This window comes from Nothoprocta perdicaria, unplaced genomic scaffold, assembly GCF_003342845.1.
Source record: "Nothoprocta perdicaria isolate Ctin4 unplaced genomic scaffold, notPer1 scaffold_116, whole genome shotgun sequence".
Lineage (NCBI taxonomy): Eukaryota > Metazoa > Chordata > Aves > Tinamiformes > Tinamidae > Nothoprocta > Nothoprocta perdicaria.
Window position 1 is genome coordinate 418801 of NW_020454272.1, and position 25213 is coordinate 444013.

At 40.1% G+C, this 25213-nt stretch overlaps 1 protein-coding gene across 1 annotated transcript; it reads left to right on the plus strand.

The window, feature by feature from the left end:
- Nucleotides 1–508: 508 nt before the first annotated feature.
- Nucleotides 509–23465, plus strand: NEDD1 (neural precursor cell expressed, developmentally down-regulated 1). The gene is made up of 15 exons (XM_026053514.1): nucleotides 509–679; nucleotides 936–1079; nucleotides 3268–3362; nucleotides 4731–4847; nucleotides 6032–6172; nucleotides 10475–10704; nucleotides 11316–11517; nucleotides 12501–12687; nucleotides 15406–15537; nucleotides 15739–15786; nucleotides 16163–16395; nucleotides 17002–17158; nucleotides 17392–17548; nucleotides 20809–20875; nucleotides 21535–23465. Exons 2-15 carry the CDS (start codon nucleotides 944–946, stop codon nucleotides 21637–21639), a joined length of 2007 nt encoding a protein of 668 aa, XP_025909299.1. The 5' UTR covers nucleotides 509–679; nucleotides 936–943; the 3' UTR covers nucleotides 21640–23465.
- Nucleotides 23466–25213: the final 1748 nt, after the last annotated feature.

A 25213-nucleotide genomic window follows, 5' to 3' on the forward strand; every position in this document is an offset into this window, starting at 1 on the left:
CGAGCCGAGCCGAGCCGAGCCGGGCCGAGCCGAGCCGAGCCGAGCCGAGCCGGGCCGGTCGGTGTCGGCCGTGAGGCGGCGGAGCGGCCCCAGGCCCGGCCGAGGCGGCGGCCTGACCCCCGTTTCCCGCCCCGCTCCCGTCGGTTCCGCGCGTCTGCCCCGAGCGTTTGGAGACGCGGGAAGGCGTGGAGCGAAGGCGTGCGGAAGCGCCCGGGAGCCCCTGCGGGTGAAGGGGGTTCCTGTGGCCTGAGGTGGAGGCAGGCAGGGCAGCGCAGCGCCTCGCCCCGCAGCGGCCCCAGTGCACAGCGGCCGAGGGGAGGCTTCTTCGTGCGTGGGGGCCTGGCCACTCCGGTTTAACTCGGAACGGCGGCGTTCGGAAATAGAAAGGCGTCGGAGCTGGGCTGCGTGTGGGGGGGCGCTGGGGGGCGGCTTTCGCCTTGGGGGCTCCGCACCCGGAGCAGGGCCGGAGCCCTTCCCGTCCAAAGCGCCAGCCTTTCCCTGCAGCCTGGTGTGGCTCCAGCTTGTGCAGCTCCGTCCGCTGCTGGCAGGCAGACCCTGCGCGCCCCGGGCCCCGCGTTCTGCGCCTCTGACCACGAAGGAGACAAGGTGTTTGTCTTGTCTCTTGTAGCAGCGGGAGCTCTGAGCCGCACGGATTCAGGATTCTGAGTCACGGATTCAGGTATACTGGTAGCACACAAAGGTGGATGTCCTGCTGTTGGGAAAGGAAGCCGTAAATATATGTCCTATAAGTCCTGCAGGCCCTGGAGCATCTAAATGTGAATGAGTGTCCGCCGCCTTCAGCAGCGTGTCGAGTTGGGTGGTGGTGACTGGAACCCCTCAACTAAATGTCCGTCTTACCAAGCAAACAGTGTGAAATGATGAAATCCATGACTTGTGGACTGTTTTTTCATTTTTCTTTGTTTTTACATGCGTAGGTGCAGCCATGCAGGACGGTGTGCGTTTCGCTTCCTCGGGAGAGGACATAAAGATCTGGGACTCCTCCTCTGTGACCGTGGTGGAGCAGTTCAGCCCGCACGCGGCGCCGCATGCCGTCAGCTCGCTGTGCTGGGCCAGTAACAGTATCCTTTGCTGCTCATAGGCGTAGTCCTCTGGTTCCAAATCTGCAGTGATTGTTTTTGCTTAATTATTACTGAATTATCTCTCGGTTGACAGCCTTTCTCTGGTTTTCCTGAAAAGTCTTGCATAAAAATACTTACATTTTTAGATCTTTAGAGAAGAATCTTTTCGTGGCTGCCTGTGTTTAAAGAATTTACAGAATAAACTCATGCTGGTAAATGCCTCTGCAGACGTTCGCCTTCCTTCAGGAGGCTAACACATTTTTAATGGCTGTGATATGCTTGAATTGCCCATCAGCAGCAAAACTTGCTCATTTGTTGCTGTAGTGGTTGATTACAGTCTCTGTGTTCAAGCAGTGCTTAATTTATTGATAAGGTTCAGCAAAGCAGTTGCTAATGCAGTAAGATCCTGTGTATAGTGTAAAGAGGAAAAGTGTGGGGAACTTTGTTTTTAAACACCTTCTTGCTGATCCTGTGAGCAGGAATGTCTCTTACTGTCCTTAAGTCTCTTACTGTCTAAGCGCTGGTTTTCTGAGCCCTCTTTGCAGCATTTGTGGGGCCTCCCTGTTGTAAAAAACACATCTCCCCAGATGTGTTTTATCCATCCATCCATCCATCCATCCATCCATCCATCCATCCATCCATCCATCCATCCATCCATCCACAGCATTGCCTTGTCTGCTCCCTGTAGACCTTTCACCTGTGTCTTGGAAGCCTGCTATGGGATAATGATACGTGATGCCAAGTAGGATATGAACATAGGAGAAATTGCGTGGAAGTGGAGCAGGGTCAGGTGAACAGATATGTGTCTGTCTTGGGGAAAAAGCCAAAATGCCTCCTCTTGATGTAAAAGAAAGGCAGGATGCTGAAAATAAAAATATGTGGCCTCAAAGTTCTGAATGCCTCCCTCCCCTGCAAGGGAGGGAGTGTGTGAGAAGGCAGAAGTTCCACAGAGCACAAATTAATGCTTTGGCTATGGAAATTCCAAAGAAATTGGAGCACAGTAGAAAGTGCCTATTTAGTATATGTTGTTTAGTAAACTTGAGCTATAGACAGTCTGCTTGTGACTCCCAGAGACTGAAATGCCTGTGGTGCTCCGTGTGTTTTACAGGTGCCTGGTAATTTGTTATGGCCAAGCGGTGGTTCTGCTTTTAGCGGCGCCTCTTCATAATTTTGTAAGCTAAAATGTGGTCTGAAAATGATGGAAGAAATAGCAAGCACTGATATGTCTGCTAGTTCTTGTGGAGGTAAATCCAGCAATTACCCTTTCTTCTAACGTAAACCAGTATAAAATCATTATGGGTATTGGCCTAAAGATCCACGGGCATCTGAAGATGTGAGTGATTACTCAACTAATGCAGCGTAGGGGCAGTGGTAGTTTTCTTGCATCTTGAGGAAAGCAAAGAAATTTATTTCTGGTTACCTGTAGTTCAGTGTCCGTGCAAATTTTGTGTGTGGGAGATTCTAAATCCTGCTGTGTGTCTTTTTCAAAAATTAAGCCAGTCTTTCTGGCAAACCTGCCTCTGCTGCAGGCTTTTTTCCTTCTTTGTCTCAACTGTTTGGTGTGTCATAAAGGCTTTTTCTTTTTTTTTCTTTTTTTCTTTTTTTTTTTTTTTAATAATCCTCAATACAGATGAGGCTATCCATATCCACATATCCATGATACTGCAGAAACAATGTGCTGAACTCGTGCAACGTTTATTATGGACAGGACTTCTATTTAAATTTGTAGTCTGCTAAAAGCAACAGACTTTCCTTGGAGCCCTGGTGCTAAATGGAGCTCATACTTTGCAGTGTGATCATTGGGTAGGGGGCGGAATGTGCAGCCTGGATAAGATCTCTGCCTGGCAGAAGGGAGATCCTGGATAACATCTGCCAGATATTTTCTCTGTTTCCCGAAAGAACTCGTGCTGTTGGGAAGGAAGGGCGGGAATTGCTTTGGGGAAGGAGTGGGGGCAAACTGTCTCTGAGATCTTCTTAATGAAGGTTTTTTTACAACGGCCTGCTTTTAAACAGCCTCATGTTTCTGCTTTTCCCCCCAAATACCAAATGCAAAATATTTCTAAAGCATGTAAATCTCTTCAAGGTTCCAGGCCCTTTATCCCTTCTGTTGCCTTTTAATAGGGAGACTTATTGTTGCTTTTACTACTCAGCCCTGGTGCACAGTTGTGCTCCCTGACTTGTGCCTAAGACAGCTTCCTGGTCACTGCCTCCGCTGCTGGGGATAAGATAGTGGTGTCGAGCTGTAAAGGGAAACCTTTCCCGCTCTTCGAAGTAGCTGAAGGAGTAAGTATGTTAATGCCTTCCCCTTTTGATCCATCCCACCCTGTGTACTGTTTGCACCTCACCTGTTCTGCCTGCCACTTCAGCTTTAGTATTGGTCCCAGACATACCTCAAAACCTGGAAGTGTTTAAAGGTTTATGGTTGACACTTCTGAGAGGAGAGGTGGGGAATGGTGCCTCTGAAGTGGCTGCAGCGGTGGAAAGCAAGTTGCAGTTACGCAGCCCTGGCGCTCGTGGCTCCCCAGCAAGGGCAGCCCTCGGGTGACACGGTGGCTGGGGATGCAGGCTTCGTCTAGCCCGTGTAATCAGAGCTGAACTTTCAACCAGATTTTCAAGCTTAAATTGTCCAAGGTTGCATGCCTAGGAGTTCTGCATGTGTCTAAAACACAGGAGTCTGTATAACGATGATTCCTGTGCTGTACATGCACTGGCTTCTGTGAATACGTGGTGTAGCAGAACCTTGGGAGAAGCACAGCACTGCTTGGCTTGGCTTTAGAATGTGTCTCAACGTGGCTACTTCGATGACTTGTTGGGTGCTATGAATTATGCCAGTTATTCTTCTCGGATAATTATTGTAGAGGTAGTTTGGAATGGGAATGCTCTGAAAATAGGTTAAAACTGGGCTTTTGGGTGGCTACAGCAAACACTTTCAAAGGTGTAGTGTTTGCCGTAGAGATTTCCTTCAACCTTATGTAAACCTAAAGCAATTGCTTCCAGATTTTGCCGTGTGAATAATTAGTTGGACCTGTGTTTTTCTTATTTCAAACCTCAAGAAGTTAAAAGTGAATTTTCAACATGATAGAGCTGAATAATTTGTCCTCCATATAGGTCTGTCATTAAGATTGACGTTTTTTTCCCCAAAGTTGGCACTTCAGTGATCACTTTAAAAAGGAGCACTTTGGTGAATTACGAAGTTTGCTGCTATAATATTCTTTGTAATGTTTAGGAAATGTGAAGAACATGACCTAGACAACTCTTTAATATTCTTTTAAGGATTTTTTTTCCCCCCTAAACCTAAGGTTTTCTTTTTAAAGCTCTATAGCTTAATAGAAATCTATGATTGCAGTTTAAAGAACTGTAATTTGAAGTGAAAATGCATATTGAAGAAAACAGAACTAAGAGAATTTGGAATAGGGATGGGAAAATGTGAGAAGCGCCATTGAGCATTTGTTACTTTGTGTATTTAAATTTCCATGTATCCAAACATGGTCTGGATTTTTAATTGCTTGTTGATGGGAAGTAACTGTAGTGTGCCAATAGTTTTGTCAGTCACCTTAATAAAGGTGAAAATATGTATCAGTACACCTCTAATGGACTTGAGTAAACCTCTTAATTCTCTTTGACAAGTTGTCTGGTTTTGTTTTTTTGCAGGCGAAGCAGACGTGTGTGACTTTAAGTTCCAGCTGTTTATACATTGCAAGCGGAGGCCTCGACAGCTCTGTCAACATCTGGGATCTGAAGGCTCGCAGGCTCTACCGCAGCCTCAAGGTGACACTCGAGCGTTGCTGCGTGGCTGCAGGAACAGCCGTAGCCTCTGGAACTCCAGGCTTTGGCTCTTTGTCTGGATCACAGATCCAAAACAAGTTCTCAGACAGGGGCGAGCACACGTATAGGTCTTGTTTAACGTCGGGCTCTCTATGTGCTATAAACAGCAATCTGATTTTAGCAACTGTGCTCGGTGTCTAGACTTGGTGTCTTCGGGATATAAGGCTATCGAATCTTTAAACCTTCAGAACAGATTTTTATTTTGAGAATTGGAACTGATGGTTTCTGACAGGCATTTTTCAATTCAGGTAGCTGATACCAGGAAAAGACCTTTTTATGTGTAGGATACTCAAGTTCTCTTGAAAAGAACTGAGCTTCTGTTACTTGAAATTGCTTATGCAAGAACATAAGTGCAAAAATGGGGTTTGGTCAGTAACTGATATGGTGAATTCTCTAAAATTTTGCCATGCTGCACAAAAGTGATGTCAGTCTAGTTTATTTTCCTTGATACCATGAATTGATTACTTCATTGATCTAGGATCACAAAGATGCTTTTGAATTTTAGCTACATTTTTTTTCTTAGGCAGTTTAGAGTTTTAAATTAAATTACTAAGTAATTCGTAAAATTACCAAGTAATTATATAATCATTTAAATATCCTTTTTACCTTTGGGGTCTGGAAATACGTGACTGTTTACCATGTATATGGAGGAAGATACTATAATCATTTGCAAGGAAGATACTGTAAAGCTATTTGGTGGGTATGTGCATTACAGGTAACATCAGAGGGACTATGCCAGTAGTATATCAGATCAATAGAAAGCATTGTAAAATGTGTTGGTTTAGGAATGATCTAGCTTTTAAATTACCAATGGTGCATGTGGTAGAGATCTCTCTGGTTGTCGTCTTAAAATACTGCATCTAATGAAAGCATCATCTCTGGTAATTTATTAAAACAACCTTCTGAAAACAATCCCAGAGACACTGGTTAAAATATAAAGGCTGATCTCACAGAATCACCTGTATCTTTTGTTATTCTCTGGGATAATACAGAATAATCCTCAAGTAATCTTTGAGAGAGGAGTCTGGAAGAAACATCGAACTGAAGTTTTCCTACAGAAAATGTGTGGGGAAAGAATATAATTTTCCTGAAGCTCACTAACCCTCTTTCCCCTCTCCACCCTACAGGATCACAAAGATGAAGTCACGTGTGTTACGTATAACTGGAATGATTGCTACATTGCTTCTGGATCTCTGAGCGGGGAAATTATTTTACACAGTGTTACAACCAACTTATCAAGTACTCCCTTTGGTTTTGGCAGCCGTCAGGTAGGTTGTATGTGTTGAATTACTATCAGATTTTGGAGTGTTTTCCCTCACTCTACTCAAAATGAAAGTTTAAAATTGAATGTATGCTTTGAGAGCTCTTCTGCTTTTGAAATAACCTTCAATATGGTTATCTTTTTTGAAATAACCTTCAATATGATTATCTTTTACAATTTTGTCTACCTGTTTTCTTATATTATTTTTTCGTAAAAAGTGCACTTATGGGATTGAGAAAGCAGGCTTTCGGGTGAATTGTAATCTTAAATAAGAAACATAACATTCTTCAGGTACATTTTCTTTTTTATATATAGTGAGCAGCCAGTTTTAGTTTATGTAGGCTCTAGGCTCTGCTGCTGTAAGGACAAACTTCTACACATCTTAGAAGTGAACAGAAAATAGCCAGCCTTGCAAATCTGAACAGAACCTCAGTGCTCTGCTGTGTGCCTGTGGTCATGAAGAACAAAGTGCACATAGGTGGACATGAGTGGATAAATTCTGACCTATCCAGAGAAACCAGATCTACAAGTGAACAGAATCATCTGTACTGTAGGGAAGAATATAAACCTGCATTTGAAATAAGTTAAATGCATTTAATCAGAGGTTTACAGTTGTACAGTTGCTCAAGAGTAAAAACATTGAGATTTTTGGTTGGCTGCTTATGTTGAACAACTGTAGTTTGAAGGAAAACTGTGCAAGGGGGGGAAAAAGGCACATGTGCTGCTTTGGGGCCTTGGCAGTGGTTCCCACTGCAGTCCTTTTCTGCCTGGCCCACAGACACTGCAGGAATGGTGGTACCGTGAGGGGAACTGCCTCGATACAAGGACTTCTGTAGCAGCAAATCATCTGGGTTGACTCTTTGGAAGATGGAGAGTGAATGTGGTCTTAGGCACAGGCAAGAGTTTGTGCTCCGGGCATTTTTACTTATTTTAATTTTAGGTCTTTTTTAGAGAGGCAGAAGCTGCCTGGGGGGTGACAGTCGTTGCTTTTGTCCTAACCCTGACCTTTTAGAGCTGCAGAGAGCACTGGAGTTACGGTTTGCTTGTCCTCGGTTACTGTGAGTGCTCTTTCATTCCCACAATGTCCCTTTTTTTTTTTTTTTCAATGTTTGCCATTGAACACTATAGGTTGATGAAGAATATTTAGAGCATCACAGGCTTTGTGATATTCTTTGTATTGAAAAATCCCCATTATAATCAGTGTATGCTTTTGGGTCCTGCAGTGTCCTTGATATTTACTGTAGTTTCGTATTTGTATTGAAGCAAGTTTGTACTTCATACCTAACCTGATCTTAAAGATCCATTATGTAGCAACTTCATTTTCCTGGTTTGATTATTATCAACTCATGAAAAAAGTGGCTGTAAGACAAAGGCTGCAGAAAGACCCAGAGCTGGATTATAGAGCTAAGGTGAATTTGCAGAGTGGGGATTATGCTGCTGCTTAATGGGAATTTTTAAAATTCTTTTGAGAAAGATTCATCATCCTCTTTAATATATTCAACTCTTTCTACCAAAAAGTGGGTAGGAATAAGTGATGCTGTGAATAGCTATTTTGGCAGAGGTTTACTATAAAGTTAAGTGATCTTTAAGATGGCTGAAGATATTTGAAGTGTTAAATCCCAGTAATTCCAAGTGCAGAGATGTTATTCACTTCCTAGCATCTATAGCAATTTCTAGAAGCGGGCAGTTACTGCATTGAAGCCTTAAAATGGCATTGAGTTGTAATTGTGTAATGTCAGGGCTACTTGAAAATTCTAGTTTATGAGCCTATCTTGTTTTCTAAATGGTAATTTTACTTTGATGTGTGAAATTTGCTATGTTTTTAATTTAAAATTTTGGGGGAACCTTTATGGAATTGCTGAATCGATTGCTCAGTGAGGTAAATAACTGAAGAGTTGGATACTTCTCATATTTATAGAAAAAAAAAGGTGTGTGAGGGGGAGAGAGAGAGGGTGTTCATGATCAAAGAATTTATAGCTTAGGGGACCGATGGTTGTAAAACACTGTCTTGCTTATTGCTCCTGCCTGGCTTAATAAGGGTTGTGGCTCTGTATTAACTTCTTTTCCTGCCTTGATCGGGGAATGTGAGCTCAGACTAACCTTAGCCTGTCTCTGCTTGATTCAGCACAAAGGAATGTAGTTTCCTTGCCAGTTAATTTCTGTAATCCTATGGGCTCTACAAGAAGTAGAATAGCTCAAGATTGTGGTGCTTCCAAAGGCTTTAAAAGACTTTCTTTTCATAGAATTCAGTTGAGAGTATTGGCCTATAGTCTGTTAATTGATTTCGATTTGGAAACATCCGTGTGCTTTATCAGAGTAAGCTCTTACACAGACTTGTTTGTAGATCCCATAGTTTCTTTGCTGCTGGTATTCATTAAGACCACCAGATTCTTATCTGCTTGCTGTTGTGAGGGTGAATTAAAGTTTGGTTTGAAACACAGGGTTTGTCCGAGTCTTCGCTCCCTGGTGCTGCTCTCCTAGCAACACAGTTGAGTCTGGCTGTTTGAGCAGCTGGTCAGTATGTGAAGCTATGGGATATGGGATGGTGCTGCTCGCTCCTGGCGGGGAGATAGGCTGAGCTTTTCAAGCTGTCCACCGTGCTCACATCTACCCTTCACCTATAAGGCTTGCTAAGGTATGAAAGAGCTAAAGCAGCTCTGGTATCTCAGAATAAGTTAATCTATGGTGCTAGACTGGTTTTGATTTAGTTTCAGGCTTTTTTATTTGTTTTCCAATGGAGAAAAGCCCTGAGTACAAGCAACCCTGTTCAGTAATGAACCAGTCATTTTCTGTATTTCTCCTAATTTTCTGTTTTAACATGAAGCTTAAAGACAGAATGTACTTGATCTTTGCAGAAACTCTGCAGCAGTCCCAGCTAAGGCAAAAAGCTGTGTGTGGTTTCTTGAGCTACACCGACGAGGAAGGTGTTTGAAAGAGGGCTTCAGTCCTTTTTTTTGCCAGTTCAGCACCATGTGCTAAACACGTTTCTGGAAGTTCTGTCTGTGCAGAATTCCAGGAAATCATCAGGAGTTGCCCTTGCAGAAATGCAGTGCTTGCTGAAATGTGGTGAACTTGCTTCATATTTTTTTTTCTTCTTTTGCAGTTTTGAACAGTTAGTTCTAAGACATGACAGGTTTCCATTACTTGTGAATTCTCAGTGGAAGATGCTGCTTCTTTGTGGAGCAATGAGGCTTGCAGTGTGACACGTAATGACAAGTAATAGAAGTGCTAGAAATGAGGTTGGAGGCATTTGAGGCACAAATATCTCCAGTAAAATGAAGGGGAAAATGCAGTAAAATCCAATGCAGTACGTTGTGATGTGAATCATGCCAGAATAATACTGTGGATTTTCTAGACAAATAAAATGTGATAGTTTTTATTCTAGTACAGACAGATAGTAGTTTTGATTCAGTACCATCTGAAAAAAATTTTAGAGGGGATGGAGGGTAGAAAAGGAAATGAGGATGAAAGACAGTAGGTAGCATTGAAAGGTCAGTTATCTGAGTCTGAGTTATCAGCAGCTGATCTTATTTGATATTTTCAATAATGATGATTTTTTAAGAAGGAGGGATATGTTGATGCCAAGTGCAAAGATGCCTAAAAGAAAAAGCATTATCCAAGATCCAGTCCAATATCCAAAAAGAATCGAAGAAATGGGCATGAGGCAACTGTGACGCTACAGAAGTCAAGCCCCAGGCTGTAGGTCATAGCTGAGGCTTTCAGTATTAGTCCTAGGAACTGAAAATTCACCACGGAAGGAAAAGAGAGACTTGGGGCTTATAAAAAGGCAGCTAATTCCAATAGAGCTTGAACCACACAAAAGAAAATGCCATCGAGGATGTGTTAGGAGAAGTATTTATGGCAGAAAAGGAAGCCTTGTTGCCGTCGCAGAGGCAGCAGTGAAATGTTTGGAGTGTCGTGTGCGATGCGGGTTGGCTTTGTTCAAGTACAGTCCCTATTCAGAGAGCTGCAAGGAGGCTGTGGTGGCAATGAACCTGGCTTAGACTGAGTCTGTCGCCTTGTCTTTTCCAGAGGGCTGTGTGTGAGGCGGGGGTCGTTGGTCGGTTGGTTTCAGTCCTACCCCTTACTTTCGGGTGTCGTGTACACTGATGAGCACAATGACACAACCCCTGTCCCCGCAGCAGAAATGGGCTCCAGTTCTGTACAGTGACTGGCCTTTGCCTGGTTTGATTTGTAGTAAAATCTATGTTCCTAATGTGTGGGAACATTGCCTTTCCCTATATATTCCTATTTTTTGTTTAATATTTAATACTACTGTAAGAGTTCATTATTTCTGTCCATTTTTCAGCCTATTCGACACCTGAAATACTCCTCCTTTAAGAAATCTTTGCTGGGCAGTGTTTCTGACAGCGGAGCTGTGACGTTGTGGGATGTGAATAGTCAGAACCCATATCATAATTTTGAAAATACTCATAAAGCACCAGCTTCAGAAATCTGCTTTTCTCCAGTCAATGAACTGCTGCTTGTCACTGTCGGTTTGGATAAAAGAATTATTCTCTATGACACATCAAGTAAAAAGTGAGTATATTGAAGTCCTTTGAATTTCTAAGATGATTATTTACCTTTTATTAATTGAAACAATGTGTTCAACTATGGCATTAAGCATTGAATAAGGAAGCAGGAAACAGTGGTTGTGCAGGTCATGGGGCTGCACAGTGAAAGGGTGGCAAGGCAAAGGGAGGGTGTCGTGGGACTTTGGTTCTCTTGTGGGACGTCCCTTTGCTCTAGCTGAATGAAAGCAAGACTTAATCTGTAGTTTGAAGGGGTTTAGTAGGGGGATATGAACTAGGATCTGAAGTTAGTCTCAGAGCTCGTGTGATGACACCTGTAAGTATCAGTAGATATCAGAAGTGCTCTTAGGGAGGTAATTTGATCCTGTCCTGGTGAAATATTTTGGGACGCACACAACTTCTTCATTTGTAAAACAAAAACACTTAGGACCAACCTAATGTACTGTTCCTTGAGATACTCCACTGATTTTACCTGGTCCCGAAGAAGCTGAACTGCCAAATGGTAGCTGCATTAGGAAAGCTCTTCTTTTAGGTATTTTATTTTGAAAAGTCTCATCTTAAATTTCCTGTCTTGGTAATGAACTCTAAAGCCTCTTTATCTTTTTTTCCTATACAAAGATTATTGACAACAATAGTAGCTGAATTTCCTCTGACAACAGTAGACTTCATGCCTGATGGTACTACTTTGGCTATAGGGTGTTCCCGGGGGAAAATTTACCAATATGACTTAAGAAAACTGACATCACCCGTAAAAACAGTAATTGCTCACAAAGGCTGTGTGAAATGCATACGTCTTCAGCACAGTAGCACTTCTTCCAAGGTAAAAATAAATTAAGTGTTTTATTTTATTTTTAGTATATAGCTTAATGAAAACAAAACAAATTTAAGGTCTGAAAAACACTAGTATTCATTTTCTGAACATCATTGAACATCATAGTTGCCAACAAAGGTGATGCATACAGATAAAGAAATAAAACCTATTCCATCTTAAATGCTTGTTTTATTTTATTTTATTTTATTTTATTTTATTTTATTTTATTTTATTTTATTTTATTTTATTTTATTTTATTTTATTTTATTTTATTTTATTTTATTTTATTTTATTTTATTTTATTCAGAGCTTTCCTAAGATTTCCTTTTTCATATTTGCAACCTAGAGTCGAGTGGGACTTACAAAGTCATCATAAGCTTTGGTGTGTGAATAAGTTACTATTGCAGATCAACCTGTGGCACCTAAGATTCATTTGCGAGCGGTAGCGGAATCACTTGTACTGCCCCTTTCACAAAAGGACAAGACACAGAGCTGTTGCTCTTGGGTACAGACACCTGTAAAACTTGGAGAAATTGATTAAATAAGAGTTGAATTTAATTAGTTTTTGTTAGATCTGGCAAACCTGATGAGGTTCTTCCAAGAATAAGTGGGCTCTGCTTGAAACAAAAGCCTCACATACTTATTCTTGGTAGAAAGACCATTCCAAATGGAATCATCAGCTCTGAGGCTTTTAAAAAGCTAGTGTTCTGTTTTTCCTAAGACTAAGCCTAGGATGAAAATTGGCTAGATCCATTCATTCCGTTGTTGCTTTAAGGTCTGTTGATACCCTCTTGCAAGTCCATAGGATACTCACATAATAATACAGAAAGCTGTCACATGAAGATATGTCCTTTTATGTTTCTAAAGAGAAGTTGAGACGTTAGATGAATTTTACAACTTGAAGTCTTCTAGTGTTTTGAACACAGACTATTGGTTTGTATTTCTACTTTTAGCTGAATGAATAATCTTAATTCTTTATGCTTTCTCTTCAGTCTAACCTTAAGGGTTCTTCAAATAAACCTTTATCAAAGAGAGCAGAAGTCAAATCTGGTATTAATCTTGGAGGAATTCAAAATATTGGCATAAAAAATACGACTTCTCATACATCCTCAACAGTTTCACCTCATCTTACTCTGCCAAATGAGAATAAAGGAGGAGATGGTCATCTGGACAAAACAGGTAGCTTCTTCTGTTCTTGAAAACCTTTGATGTAAATTAGAAGATAGAAGGAATATTTTCTGCCTTGCCCATCAGAGTATAAAAATGAATCAAGGGATGGACATTTGTTGCAGAGGTGTGCTTGAATGCACATGCATTTATACAGTCTTCTGCCTCCCTATTTATCTCCTTCCTTGTAAGGAGAATGTGGGAAGGGAATTGGGTCCTACTTGTCAGTGTTTAGAAACTGTGGCTTCAAGTCCAGAATTTAACATATATATTTGAGCTTTAAAGGAGAAAACTATGGTGCATGGGGATATCTCTTGTGTTTTGATGTGTAGATTATCCTTAGATACAGAATATGATTTCTGACACAAAGTCCATGTGGAACGGAGAGCTAATGGTTTGTGGTTCTATCAATAAACAGGAATGAAGGACTCCTTGTATGAAAAATTAGAGATGTTACTACTTGTATCTGAGATTTTTTTTCAAAATAAGGGAACCTGACTGTATTGCTGTATGAGACATGATTCCACCATCCCATGGTAGGAAAGATGTTTAATACAGTTTGCAAGTTGGGTTAGTTGTGCAACTCTGCTTGCTACCTATACTTCTGAAGTTAACAAGCTCTTTATAAACTGTCATTATTCTTAAATTCTTAAGTTTTAGGAGTAGATTTTACAATTTAAATCAAGAATTCTGAAAATATTGTCAAATCAGTCAGGCTGTTTGTTAGTTTTGGGTAACCTTTCAAGTCATTTGAATTCAACAGCACTTTTTCCTCCCTCCTTAAGTAAGGAGAAATACATTTAGCGGCACTAATTAGGCAATAAGCCATTGCAGTCCATAGGGACACAGATTAATGACCTCCCTTGGGTGCGCGGTGAAGCACAAGGTGAAGCTGAATGCTTGCTATGCACTGAAAAAGTGTTGCTAATCAACATTACTGCATGGTGTGGAAATCTTACCTCAGTTAAAAATATTCTGTATTATCAGTGTTTGAAAATGTAATGGCTCTTTATCTGTAAAACAGGTCTGTTCATAACAACTGAATGGTTTTAGAAAATACCGTTCTACTAAATAGTAGGTTTTCATTAAGCTGAATGTCGGCTTTAGAAAGTAAGTACTGCCTTGTACTTAACAAGATGTAATCTTAAAACTTACAAATGGGAGAGGAGAAGACAGACCATGAACTGCATCTGTTCTCTGGAAGCTACTGTATATCCCAAAGATGGATTTTAGCTTTGGAAAGATATCGGGCATTCAGTTAATTGATCACATAATCTCATAGCTCATGTAAAAAACAAACCCAAAAGGCCCATTTACACAACCAGTGAACGAGGTGAAGCTTTTGGTTGCAGGTATGTTAGCATGCCAAAATATTAGTGAATTCTGAATGTGAGGAAAAGTTGTGCTGGCTTCCCATGAACATGTATTTAATAGTCATCTGCCAGTTTAGATTAGTGGAATTTTAGTGGATTTAGATTAGTGGACGTTTAGATTAGTGGAAGCTGGGAAAATTGTACATAAAAGACTTTGCCCAGTTTTACTAAGCTTTTTCCTTGTCTGTCTTATATAGCTTGTGGCATAGGTTGATCATGCACTTCTGGCTTGACTCAATACGCCCAGCAAGTATTTACTGAAATAGCAAGTGAAATCTTAGCATGCGTCGCATCGGCCACATCTGAAGGAGGAGAAAATGTGATACATTAATACATTTAAAATTGAAATCTTAAACCTGACTCACATCCCAGTTGAAGGCATGATGAATTCTAGTAATCCACAGTTATATTTGGCTCATGTGAAGAAGTAATCTGACTTAGAGCAATGGGCTCTAGGCTCTGTTAATAGTACTTGAGGGGAGAGGGTCTGTTCTGTTAGTGAAGTAGGTATCACATGGAGCTTTTGTGCATGGGCACCATTTGTTTAGCTGTGGAGTAGTTCTCCTGCTCTTCACAGATGTCTTTTACAAGCAAAATGCAAGTACTTCTGGAGTGAAGAATTCGGTTACTTAGGTGGCTAGCAGTTCAGTTCTCAATGTGTCAATCTTAAACTGTGGTTTGAATAATTATGTTGATTTTTTTGTTTTTTTATTTTGACTTAAAAATGTTTCTGTTCTGCAGACAACTGTCCAAGCTGCCATGTATCCAAAAGCTGAAAGTTTTTGGTTTGGGGAAGGTCTGGAGACATATTTTGCTTGTCTGCATTTGTAACTCGACCCTAATTCCCAATATTGGAAATAAGCAAAAATATCCTAGCATTGAGTGAGCCTTAAAACGAACATTTTTTGGATTTTTTCTTAGAATCTTTAATGGCCAGACTGAAGCAGACTTGTTTTCTTGCAGAATAAATATAAATGCTCATACGTGACTGTGGTCGCCTTCCTAGGGAGGAGGTGTGTTCAGTGATCATCATTTCACCTGGTGCATCATAAGTGTGCTGTAGATATCTTGGATTTGTCTAAAAATGAGCGCATTCTCTTAACTCGTTATTTCTTAAAGAAGGAAACAAGACCTATTATACCTTACTCTTGTTCATCAGCATCTTGATCCTTAGCTATATTCCCCTGAGATAAGAGCTCATATGAGGAAGTTAAAATTGACCCTCTCGAACCTTCATAAGGTTCTAAGGTGCTGTGGGGCATCACGCTGCTTGTGAGATTATTTAGGATTAAAATTCAGTATTTTTGTGCATTCTGGAAAATGTCAATTACTAACTGAATTCTCCTGTCCTTTTAAGGCTTCCCACGTAGTAGTAGCTTGGATGTGATTCCATCTAAAGAAACGGATCACGGGAGAAGTACTGACTTGAGTAATCTTGATGATTTGAGTCGAAATAGTTTAGGAGATGTGTTTTCTCCAGTCAGAGATGGTAAGTGGCTAACACTGACATTTGCAAAGAATCATTCATCTGCCTGGCATTACATATTTGGCATTTGTGTTAAGGATTGCTGTATGTACTTGGCATTTTAATTCATCTTTGATTATTAACTGGATGCGGTGATATGAATATTGATGTAGATTTCATCTAGTAAACACTTTTAAACACTTTGAAACTTGTGGTATTTTGTAGATATTATTTCAAGTAAAGCAAACGAAGATCCTCCAGGAAAAGGAGATGGTAAGCATGCTCTCCCAGTGACTTTCTTGGGGATATTGGAGGCCCTCTCTTACATGCCAACTTTGTCATCCCAAAGCAGACGAGCAATGGGACCGTGCGGTGAGACAAATTAACTTTCACACATGTTGTCCAATGCACGGAACAGTTTAAGCCCAGCATGTGGTAATAGGAAATTAAATGTTATGGTCTTAAAGTAATTTTGTTTATCCTTAATTTATAGTGATATATAGAGGTTCTTCTAGGTTTTTCTTCTATAAAAATAGCTTCAGTGTAAGTTTGATTTGAAGCTTTTGGCAGGGTTTGTTCAGTTTTTTTTTTTTTTTTTTTTTTTTTAATCATTTTGGTTTTATCTCTCACCCTTCCCTTTTCATTTTAGGTCTGGATTTTCAGTCCTACCTTTCGGGTTTGGATTTTCTCCCACAGCTCCCCACTACTTTTCCAGTGAAAAGAAACCCAGTAGTTGGCAGTAGTGCACAGGGGATACGGTCTAGCCCGTTACATGTATTTGTAGCCTCTCCCATTAAAGAAGAGGAAGAACATACAAATCCAGAAGCTGACACTAAGAAAATAAATCTCGGAAAGCAAGAATCTGTAGAAGCTGTAAAGCAGGTATATTCTACTATTTTTTTTAGGTTTAGTCTTTTTAGAATTTGGCAGAATCCTACTACTTGAAAGAAAAATCCATGATAGTGTCTGAGCTAATTTAAAAACTCTCTTCGCACTGTTGGCAAAACCCAGTAGAAGTGTTTGTCACTTTACATGTGTTGTCCCTCAGTAATGCACGCTTACATATCATAAAGCTCTGTGTGAAACAAAACTGACCAAGCATGTGGATTATTTCTATTTTTCTACAAAATCCAGAATGATCATTTGCTCGTTCCACAAATGGCTCCTCTGTCCTTACTAGGTCGTTTCTCCCTCTTTTCTTCCCTTTCTCCCCTGTTTCCCGTAAAGCTTTTTCTTTCTTCTTGAAACACCTCTGAAAGGCTTTTATTGAGACCCATGCCCCATTTGTCCATTTAGGTGTTTGTAATTTACAGCACAAAATGTTTGATGGGAAAGTTGAGATGTTCTGGCCTTTTCATGATTGTGTGTTTATGTAAGATGTTCAATTCTTCAGAGATCTTGCTAATTAAAATAAATTTATATCTTACTATACATTTGTATTAATCTGTATATAAAGGTGTATATATATATATACATTTTGATTGTCAGCTCCCAAAAATGAGCTCCTCAAGTGCAGAATCCGGAACTTTGAGTCCTCCACTATCCTCCACTGCTATAAAGACTCCTGACACAAATGAGAGAATAGTAAAGAATATTCAGGCCAGTCTTGCATATGATCTACCCCTAAATGGCACTACCTCAACAAGTAAGTAAATCAGTTTTGTCCAGTTTTATAACTGATCAATTGTTAATTGATAGAAAATCAAATAAAGTGGTTGTAGCATCGGAATATCTGATCTTGATTTTTCTGTAGATCCAGTTAGACCCCCTAGGACATCTCTAATTCCTTCATGCCTTTTCCTTATGAGGAAAAGAGGGAAGGAAAAAAAAAAAGTCTTTATAAATCTGATCTTTTTTTTTTTTTTTTTTCTCATCAAGGTCCAAAGATAACATCACCTGTCACAGCTGGAGTTGCCAGTTCACTGTCAGAAAAAATAGTAGAAACCCTTGGGAGCAACAGAGCAAATGCACCTTTGACATCAATACAAATAAGCTTCATTCAGAACATGATACAAGACACACTGGATGACTTCAGGTAGTTTTATCCATGCAGATCACTTATCTTACAAGGAAAAAAATATTGGAAACTGTTTATCAGAAAACAGATTTCCTAACAACGTCAAGAAATGTCATTAATAGCTTTAGTCTTGGAAAAATATGTAGTAAATTGTACTCATTTTGAGTAATGATGCTGCATTAGATTGATGTCCCCAAGGGTTATTTGTGTGCATGGCTTTGGAATGTATTTTCAAGATGAGTGTTTGGGTACTTCTCAGATGGTAAACTTATCTGCAGAATGAGGTCCTTGCTGCTTCCTGAAGCCTTGTGCTGATTCCTCTTCCACCTTCCCCAGTCTCTAGTCTTAGTAGTGGACATTTCTTCTTTTAAAGTTGACATTGGAGAGTTGGATGTAGGCACTGCAGTGGGTTTGAGTGGTGCTAGCGTTGCATGTATGACATGAAACTTTGGGCACATTTTTATTGGAGAAGCTTTGCATGAAGCAATGTCTGTGCTGTTAATAATTGTATTTGTGGACATCTAGCAAAAAATACACTTGCTGCTTAAAGAAGCCAAATGAGCATAAATTAGGGATTTAGCAAGGAACGGTTTCAATTAAAATCTCTCTTTTTCCATCTTCTGTAATGAGCATGAAGTACTTCATGCCTAGGATTAAAAAAAAAATCCTTTTGAAGAAATTCCCCTTTATTTGCAGCTTTCAACATCCACTAAGGTTGCACTTTCCTCTGATGTCCTGGAAATTGTTTATTTTGTTGTCAGTTCTTCCTTTAGCTTTTTAATCCCCTGGACAACCTCGACGAAATTTGTAAGGACCAGAGGCTTAAAAAGTCCATTTTGCTTGAAACTGAGGACTAGATAGTGGAGAAGGAATCAAATTAGTGGGCTGGCTGCAGGGGAGAGACAGCGGAGCTCAGGTTCTGTGCAGTGGCAGGGGCTGCCGGGCTAATTGCTCAGCCCATAACTCAGAATTAGCGCAATGTGCTGCTTGCTTGAGGAGGAGAGCATCACGTGGGCTGTAATGCGGATTAGTCACCCTGTCCTTAGGAAATGAGAGTTCATTAATTCCTCTGTCACAAAACAGCTTCCTGTGTTAATGGCTCCTCAGGATTGGCCCCGAGTGCTCGCTCCAGCTGGGGGAACTTGGGAGGCTCTGCAGAAAGAGGGCCGCTAGTGAAGCGTGGCTCGCAGCCTCCTTGCTGCGGGCGCCGGGGCTGCTGTGTGAAACGCAGGCTTCTGCCGGGATTTCGCCTCCGCAGATTTTTGACCATCTTTTGTTACAAGCGTAGGCTGACTTGTTGCCTATTACAACTGCTATTCTGTTTCATTCGTTCTTTTGGGTCTTGCTGTGATTTTATTATTCCTCTGATGGTCCCAGAACTGATTTTCCCTTTTTCCCAGTGAAGCACCCACCTGGCCAGGTTGCCTTCAGGATCCTTGGGGCGCTTCCCAAGATCCCAAGGCTTCCTTTGGCAAACTGACTGTTTTTCCTCCCTCTTTTTCCCCAACTGTGTTAGTTGGCCTGGCAATTGAAAAGGGGAGTAGGAGGCAGTAAGAGAAGAGGCTCCACATCTGCCCCCACGTGTGGTGCGAGCCATTAAAACAGCTACTTGTGGCTCTATTAAATAAGCCAGTGACTGCTGACGGGGCTTGTAAATTGGTAATAAAGATTCAGGATGCAGAGGATGGAAACTTGGTGTCCCAGGTGAAGGGAATGAGACTGAATGGCTGTAATGCCCGTGAGGAAACCCTCCCACTTTACTTAAGCCACTGAATTTTGGTAATATCTGAGCCGCTCCTTAGCGTGGGTAGAATTAATTGTGAAGTAAGTTGTAATATGCGTTGCCTGTAGGCAAAGGGGGCAGGATGTGATAATCCCACAGGCTTTAAGATGCGTGGCTAGGTGACAAAACTGCATCTCGTCCTTCTTCGCTCTCTGCCTTGCTGTAAAGGTTCTGATAGTAGCAATTTTGTAGAGATTCCTGAAATGTGGACTAGGTCTTGGTCCCTAGTTATTGCTTTGCTTGAATTCTTCAGGACCTAAAGGCTGGAGGAAAACTGAAGATGAATAGCTTATCTAAAAACTATGGTTCTTTAGCTTTTGTGAATATAATTTACTGCTCAAGTAATTTTTAAATAATATGTTTTTCCTAGAAATCTGAAAATCGGACGGCCTTTCCTCCTCTCATTGCATATGTGTACAACTGTGCATTCAAAATACTATAGGCTGTTTTTTGAATTGCAAAAAGAGTTCTGGGATCTGGGATCTAAAACTGGGCATTCTTAAAAGCTAAAATTTTGATCTTTTTTTTTTTGAGTTTCTCTCATTGTTCAAAGTTGCATTATCTTCACAAGGCTCTTAAAATTCCATTAAAAGGGAATTATTAAAAGTCTTGGGATGGTTTTTTTCCCTGTCATGCTTTAGAGTTACACTGAAAGCTTCTCTTTAGATAAGGTGGTGATATGATGATTCTGCGTGCATAAGACAAACTTTTTTTAGGTGTAGAGACTGTTTTTGATAGAGGTTTTTAGTCTTTCACTGTCTGAGGTATTTAATTCTTGGCAGTAAAGTGTGTAAAATATAAAGTTTTTTTAAGCAGACTTATGGTATTCTTGATTATATTTGTTAGTTTTTAAATAACACCAAAATCTGCTCCCAAATATGGATCCATCCACAGTTGATAAGAATAACAGGAGGAAAGAAGAAAGAATAGTGCATGTCTAAAAGCAGTCTGAAGGAGATGGAGCAGCTGAGGAAATGTGTTCAGGGCTTCACTTCCCAGTCCTTCCTTAACATGAAGGAGGCTGGAGGTGAGGGGTGGAGGGGAAGAGCAGTGTTGTGGGGGAAGTGGGAGGGGTGGTTGTTGTCTTAAAGACAAAAAGCAGCATAAAAGCAGTTTGCTAAAACTGCTGTGCATTTATTTTTTTAAATTTTCACTGTTAAAAAATAGGTCTGTATGCAGTGGTCATTCTGCATCTGTCAATACTAAAACTGAACAAACTGAATGTCTATAAACAAGAATGTTGCACTCCTTACTTAATATTTGTGGACCAAAAAAAAAAACCAGGATGAAAAATGTCATTTTCTTGGGGGGGGGGGGCGGAAAAAAAAGGTCTTCCAGAAGCTAAGCTGGTTAGAGGAGTATGTTTCTTGCTTTAAAAGTTTTAAGTCTCTTATTTCAAGATGCAGGGAACATGGAGTGTGGAGTTCTGGACGTTTGAAGAATTTCTGCTTCCTAAATAAAACCAAGCACTGTCCTTTCTCTATTTCCCCCCCAGAGAAGCATGTCATCGAGACATTGTGAATTTGCAAGTGGAGATGATCAAACAGTTCCACATGCAGTTGGTATGTACGAAGAGCAGTGCGGGAAGTATTCACAACTTTTATTTTTAGTAGTAGACTATCAACTTAAGTCAAAACCAAAAATCAGTTTTGCTCATTAAGAACTAGAAGATACAAAGTGCAGGAGGAGAAAATGTGCCTAAATATTTTCTTTTTTGGCTCAATAAATAAAGGGACCATATGCATTGAGTAGGTATCATGAATTCCATATTTCAGATGTGAAAAGATTAAGGGCAGGTAAATTGAACAGTCCTTTGGAAAAGACCAGGAGCTCGGGTATGTTGGAATTAGAATTTAAGTAGGGAACTTCCTTTCCCAATACAGCATGCGTGCTGAACCGTGCTCTGTTCATTACCTTTACCTTTTCATGCATCTTTATTCTTTTGGGCTCCATTAAAAAGACTGAACATTTTAGTGGCAACTGCATTAATAAAGTCTCTTCCTGCAGACGTGTGAAATATGCTTTGATAAAATATTCACCAATGTATTAATGATCAAAATATTGTATGTCAGCATAACAAAATCTCACATTTCATACCCAAAGTTTAAAGATGTTATTATCTCGCTTGCTTAATTTTCAAAAAGGTTATAAAAATGGATAGGATAGAACTGGGAAACTTTATTGCTGCTGATTAGTTTTTTTTTTTTTCTCTTTTCTTTAGAATGAAATGCATGCCTTACTTGAAAGATACTCTGTAAATGAAAGCTTAGTAGCTGAAATTGAGAGATTACGAGAAGAAAACAAAAGACTGAGGACTCACTTCTGAGAGCTTCACACTGCTAATGTTATTGGCATGAACTCGCCACGTCTTGTTGCTTATGACAGATCATCCTTCATCACTGAAATGCTGTATGAAGATCAACTACTATCTTGAACATGAATCTTCTAAATAAATGGTGTAAGATATTATATTTAATTCTAAAATTTGTTATAGGTAAATAATGTATAAATATGTGCACATATTCACGGTAACCACCTTGAAATACATCCATCTAACAAAAAAAAAAGAAAAAAACCCTAAAAGGAGAAATACCTTACCAGAGTTTTAGGTATGTGAAGTGCCTTTTTATAAACAAAATGAATGAGGACAAATGCATCTTTAATATGACTTGCAGAGACCTGTTTTCCTATTTGCTTCTTCATTTTTCTGCTGTCAGAAACAATCATTTTAGGTAGCTTTGCAGATACTTTTGGAGAATAAGTGGGGAGAAGTCTCATTTTCTGTATGGCAATAACTTTGTTTCTAAGGAGCTGGAAAAAACTTTATCCAGCTGGCAACTCTTCTATCCTGAGTAAAACTCCAGTTCAGAAATATTCTCAGATTCAGTGCCATTATCTTGCTTATTTTCATAACTCTGAAATGTACTTGTCTACATGAGTTTTGTTGCTGAAAATGCAATCTCAACCGCATGAAATTTTGTAACTTTAGTTTTGAAACTAGAATTCTTTTATTAACATATACTTGAATATTTTCATAACTTTCCCAATTTGAATGTAGCTTTAGCCTTCAAAATGTAAGTAAACTCAGCCATTAATAATATATTATTGTGTAAGTGGGATCTTTCAGACTTTGACTCAAATATCTTTTTCTTCCTTTGCATTCGTGGTGGTCAAAACTTGGCGTGTCACCGCTGGGCTGTATTTCTGACGCTTGCTGTTTTAGCAGTATTGCAGCCTTTGCCTTAGATGAGCTCCACACCAAAGCCAGCTCTTGCCTCAGCCGTCGGGTTAACACAGCAAGTGATGCTGAGGAGGAATCATGAGCCCAGGAGCATAATGCTGCCGGGCGGGTACGTTCCCCTCTCTGAAGCAGAGGCCAGGATGAAGTCCTGGCTTGGCTGAAGTCCATAGGAGGTTTTGGTTGCCCTTTAGCAGTGCCAAGAGACTATCCAGACTCCGACTGACAGTTCTCTGGAAGGCCTCTGCTGCAAGTGCTTCTTGGCATTAAATTCTTCTGGGGGGCCTCTTAATTTTCCCACTAATATTGGACCCTTCTCCCTCTTCCACCTCCCCAAACAAATAATCATTAAAACTTGAAAAGGCTGGAAGCATAATTGAGTTAATTAGGTAGAGCTCATGTTTAATTATATCATGACACTCTTCCACTAAATGGCAAAGCCATAGTATATAGCGTAACTTATTTGAAATGTTGTAAAACTGCAGCATAACTATTTGTTGAAAGCTACCTTTTCTATCTTTCCTGTAACTTTTTTTAAGGAAAGGATTGATACTTTATTTTTCTAAATGCCAATCAATGACAAATACTATTCTTGTATCAAAATGAGAATGTTCATGTTGTCTTTAGTATTGCAAACAGCATTTAAAATGTCTGCAGTTTTATTGCTGCTGCTTTCATAAGCTTTTTAAAAATATTTTCTAAATAATGTATAACCAGGATGAAAGGAAGCCGCATAAGTTAAAATTATTTTTAGTGGCTTAACACAAAGTGTAGGGAACATTTTTGTGAGTTTGTAAAATGTGTAAGTTGAACTGACTCATTACTAACCACAGTTCTTCAAGACCGTAGTACCTGGAGGTAGCAGGAGTATCTTACAGTTCTCCAACATGTTTCGCAATGTTAACAAAGTAACTTTGCATATTTGAATCTCTTGGTGTCTTCCCCAAGTGCTCTTCCTAGTATACCCAGATGACAGCAGGGAATTGAACTAAGTATCTTGGGTATTGGGCTTGTAGATAACTTGTTTTCTTGATTCACAACTGTCTGATATACTCCAACTGTCTGATGTGCTCCTTAGCACCCAAATGGAGGAATTATAGCAAGAATGGATGGGAAAAAAAAAAAAAAAAAAAAGGCTTTTCTTTTTTAGGGATTGTTTCCATATCTCAGGATTGCTGTAGCACAAGTCATGATGTACTGTATGGTATGCTACACAGACACAATATGCTATTCTAGAGGTATGTCCTGCCTGATACACAAATCTGATTTGTATGTAAAATAAAGTTTGTTTTAACCTTTCAGAACAAATGCTGTAGTTACCTCTTCTTTACTGAGAATAAACTGTATTGTAGTTATGCTACATCACAGCAGGCTCCTAGAGCCAAAGAATTTAGAGAGATCTCTAGATTTTTATTTATTTATTTATTTATTTATTTAATAGCACTCTTTTTGTTGCCACTGGTATTTCTACCTAGAGCATCAGCTCCTTTTCACAGCTGTCTTTCTGTTGCCTCATGCTTTTGCAGTAAAGAACAGATGTACATTTTCTTCCAAGTTGGAAATTGCTGCAGTTATGACTGAGATAACGTTTGCAGCTAAAAATGATATTAAAGCAGAGGTTTGTATGCAGGAATAATTTTGTCACCTGGTGAGCAGGAGGTCATAGAAGCTGTGCCTTCCTACTTTGATGATGAATTGTTTACTGCCCCTTCTATACAAGGATCTGTGTTATCTATATGATATCTATACAAGGATATATGCCCTCTACCCAAGGGCAGATGAAAAGGAAGCAAATGCTTTACAGAGTGCATCACTACGCACTACCCCCCCATGCTGAAAGTTCAGAGGAAAAACACAGCTACTGTGTATGACTGGGGACATTGCCTGTCAGCTGCAGCAGCACTAGGTGCTTGCCCACCAGCACTGTGGGCCTCTGTGATTGTCACGGGCCCCTGTCAGGAGCTGAACGTTTTGGTCTGGCCTCTGGCCTGGAAATTTTTACATTATTTTGTGCAGAGCAGCTGGTGGATACAGCTTAATGAATTCTTACATAATGAGCTGTGGAAGGAATCTTCTGCTTGTACTCTAGCCATCTACTGCCAGGCATTGCTATGACAAGATATCACAGTGAAAGGCAGGAATAAAAATTGTGAAGTATTTTGTGATAAGCTGGACGATTAGGTATGAGCCTTGTGGCAGGAAGGAAAGAGTACCTTCCCTCTTACCCTCAAGTTATAGGCTGCTATGTGGAATTTCCATTTCTTCCCCCTGCAATTCACCTACAGGTAGAAGAAGTAATGTTTTCCAAATAAACCATCAAAAAGCATTTATAGAGCAGTGGATGTAACAACCTGCATTTGAAAGAAGTCTTGCTCTTCAAAAGTGTTCGTATGTGTGTAAAGAGAGGGGAGATGAGAAGTTGTTCCTAAGGTTCACTGGTCCAGAAGGCAGCTACCATTTGGTAGCAAGCTTAAAAACCTCCACTCAGTCTGCAAAAACTTCCAGCTTTTTCTCTCTCCTTCAGTGTTCAGACAACTGATGAGTAGAGCAAAGGGAAAACAACTGTAGATTCTTGAAGTGTGTCCAGTAATCCCAGCAGCACTTTAAATATCCGCACCTAAATGGAAGTATATCATGTAATGAAGATCTGGACAAACTGTAG

What these genes read in the sequence shown, in the direction of transcription:
- NEDD1 (XM_026053514.1), top strand. Translation starts at nt 944, where the DNA reads ATGCAGGACGGTGTGCGTTTCGCTTCCTCGGGAGAGGACATAAAGATC. An exon ending in TTGGTTTTGGCAGCCGTCAG is followed by an intron (nt 6,173 to 10,474) that starts GTAGGTTGTATG and finishes TCCATTTTTCAG; the next exon opens with CCTATTCGACACCTGAAATA. An exon ending in AAATGGCACTACCTCAACAA is followed by an intron (nt 17,159 to 17,391) that starts GTAAGTAAATCA and finishes TTTCTCATCAAG; the next exon opens with GTCCAAAGATAACATCACCT.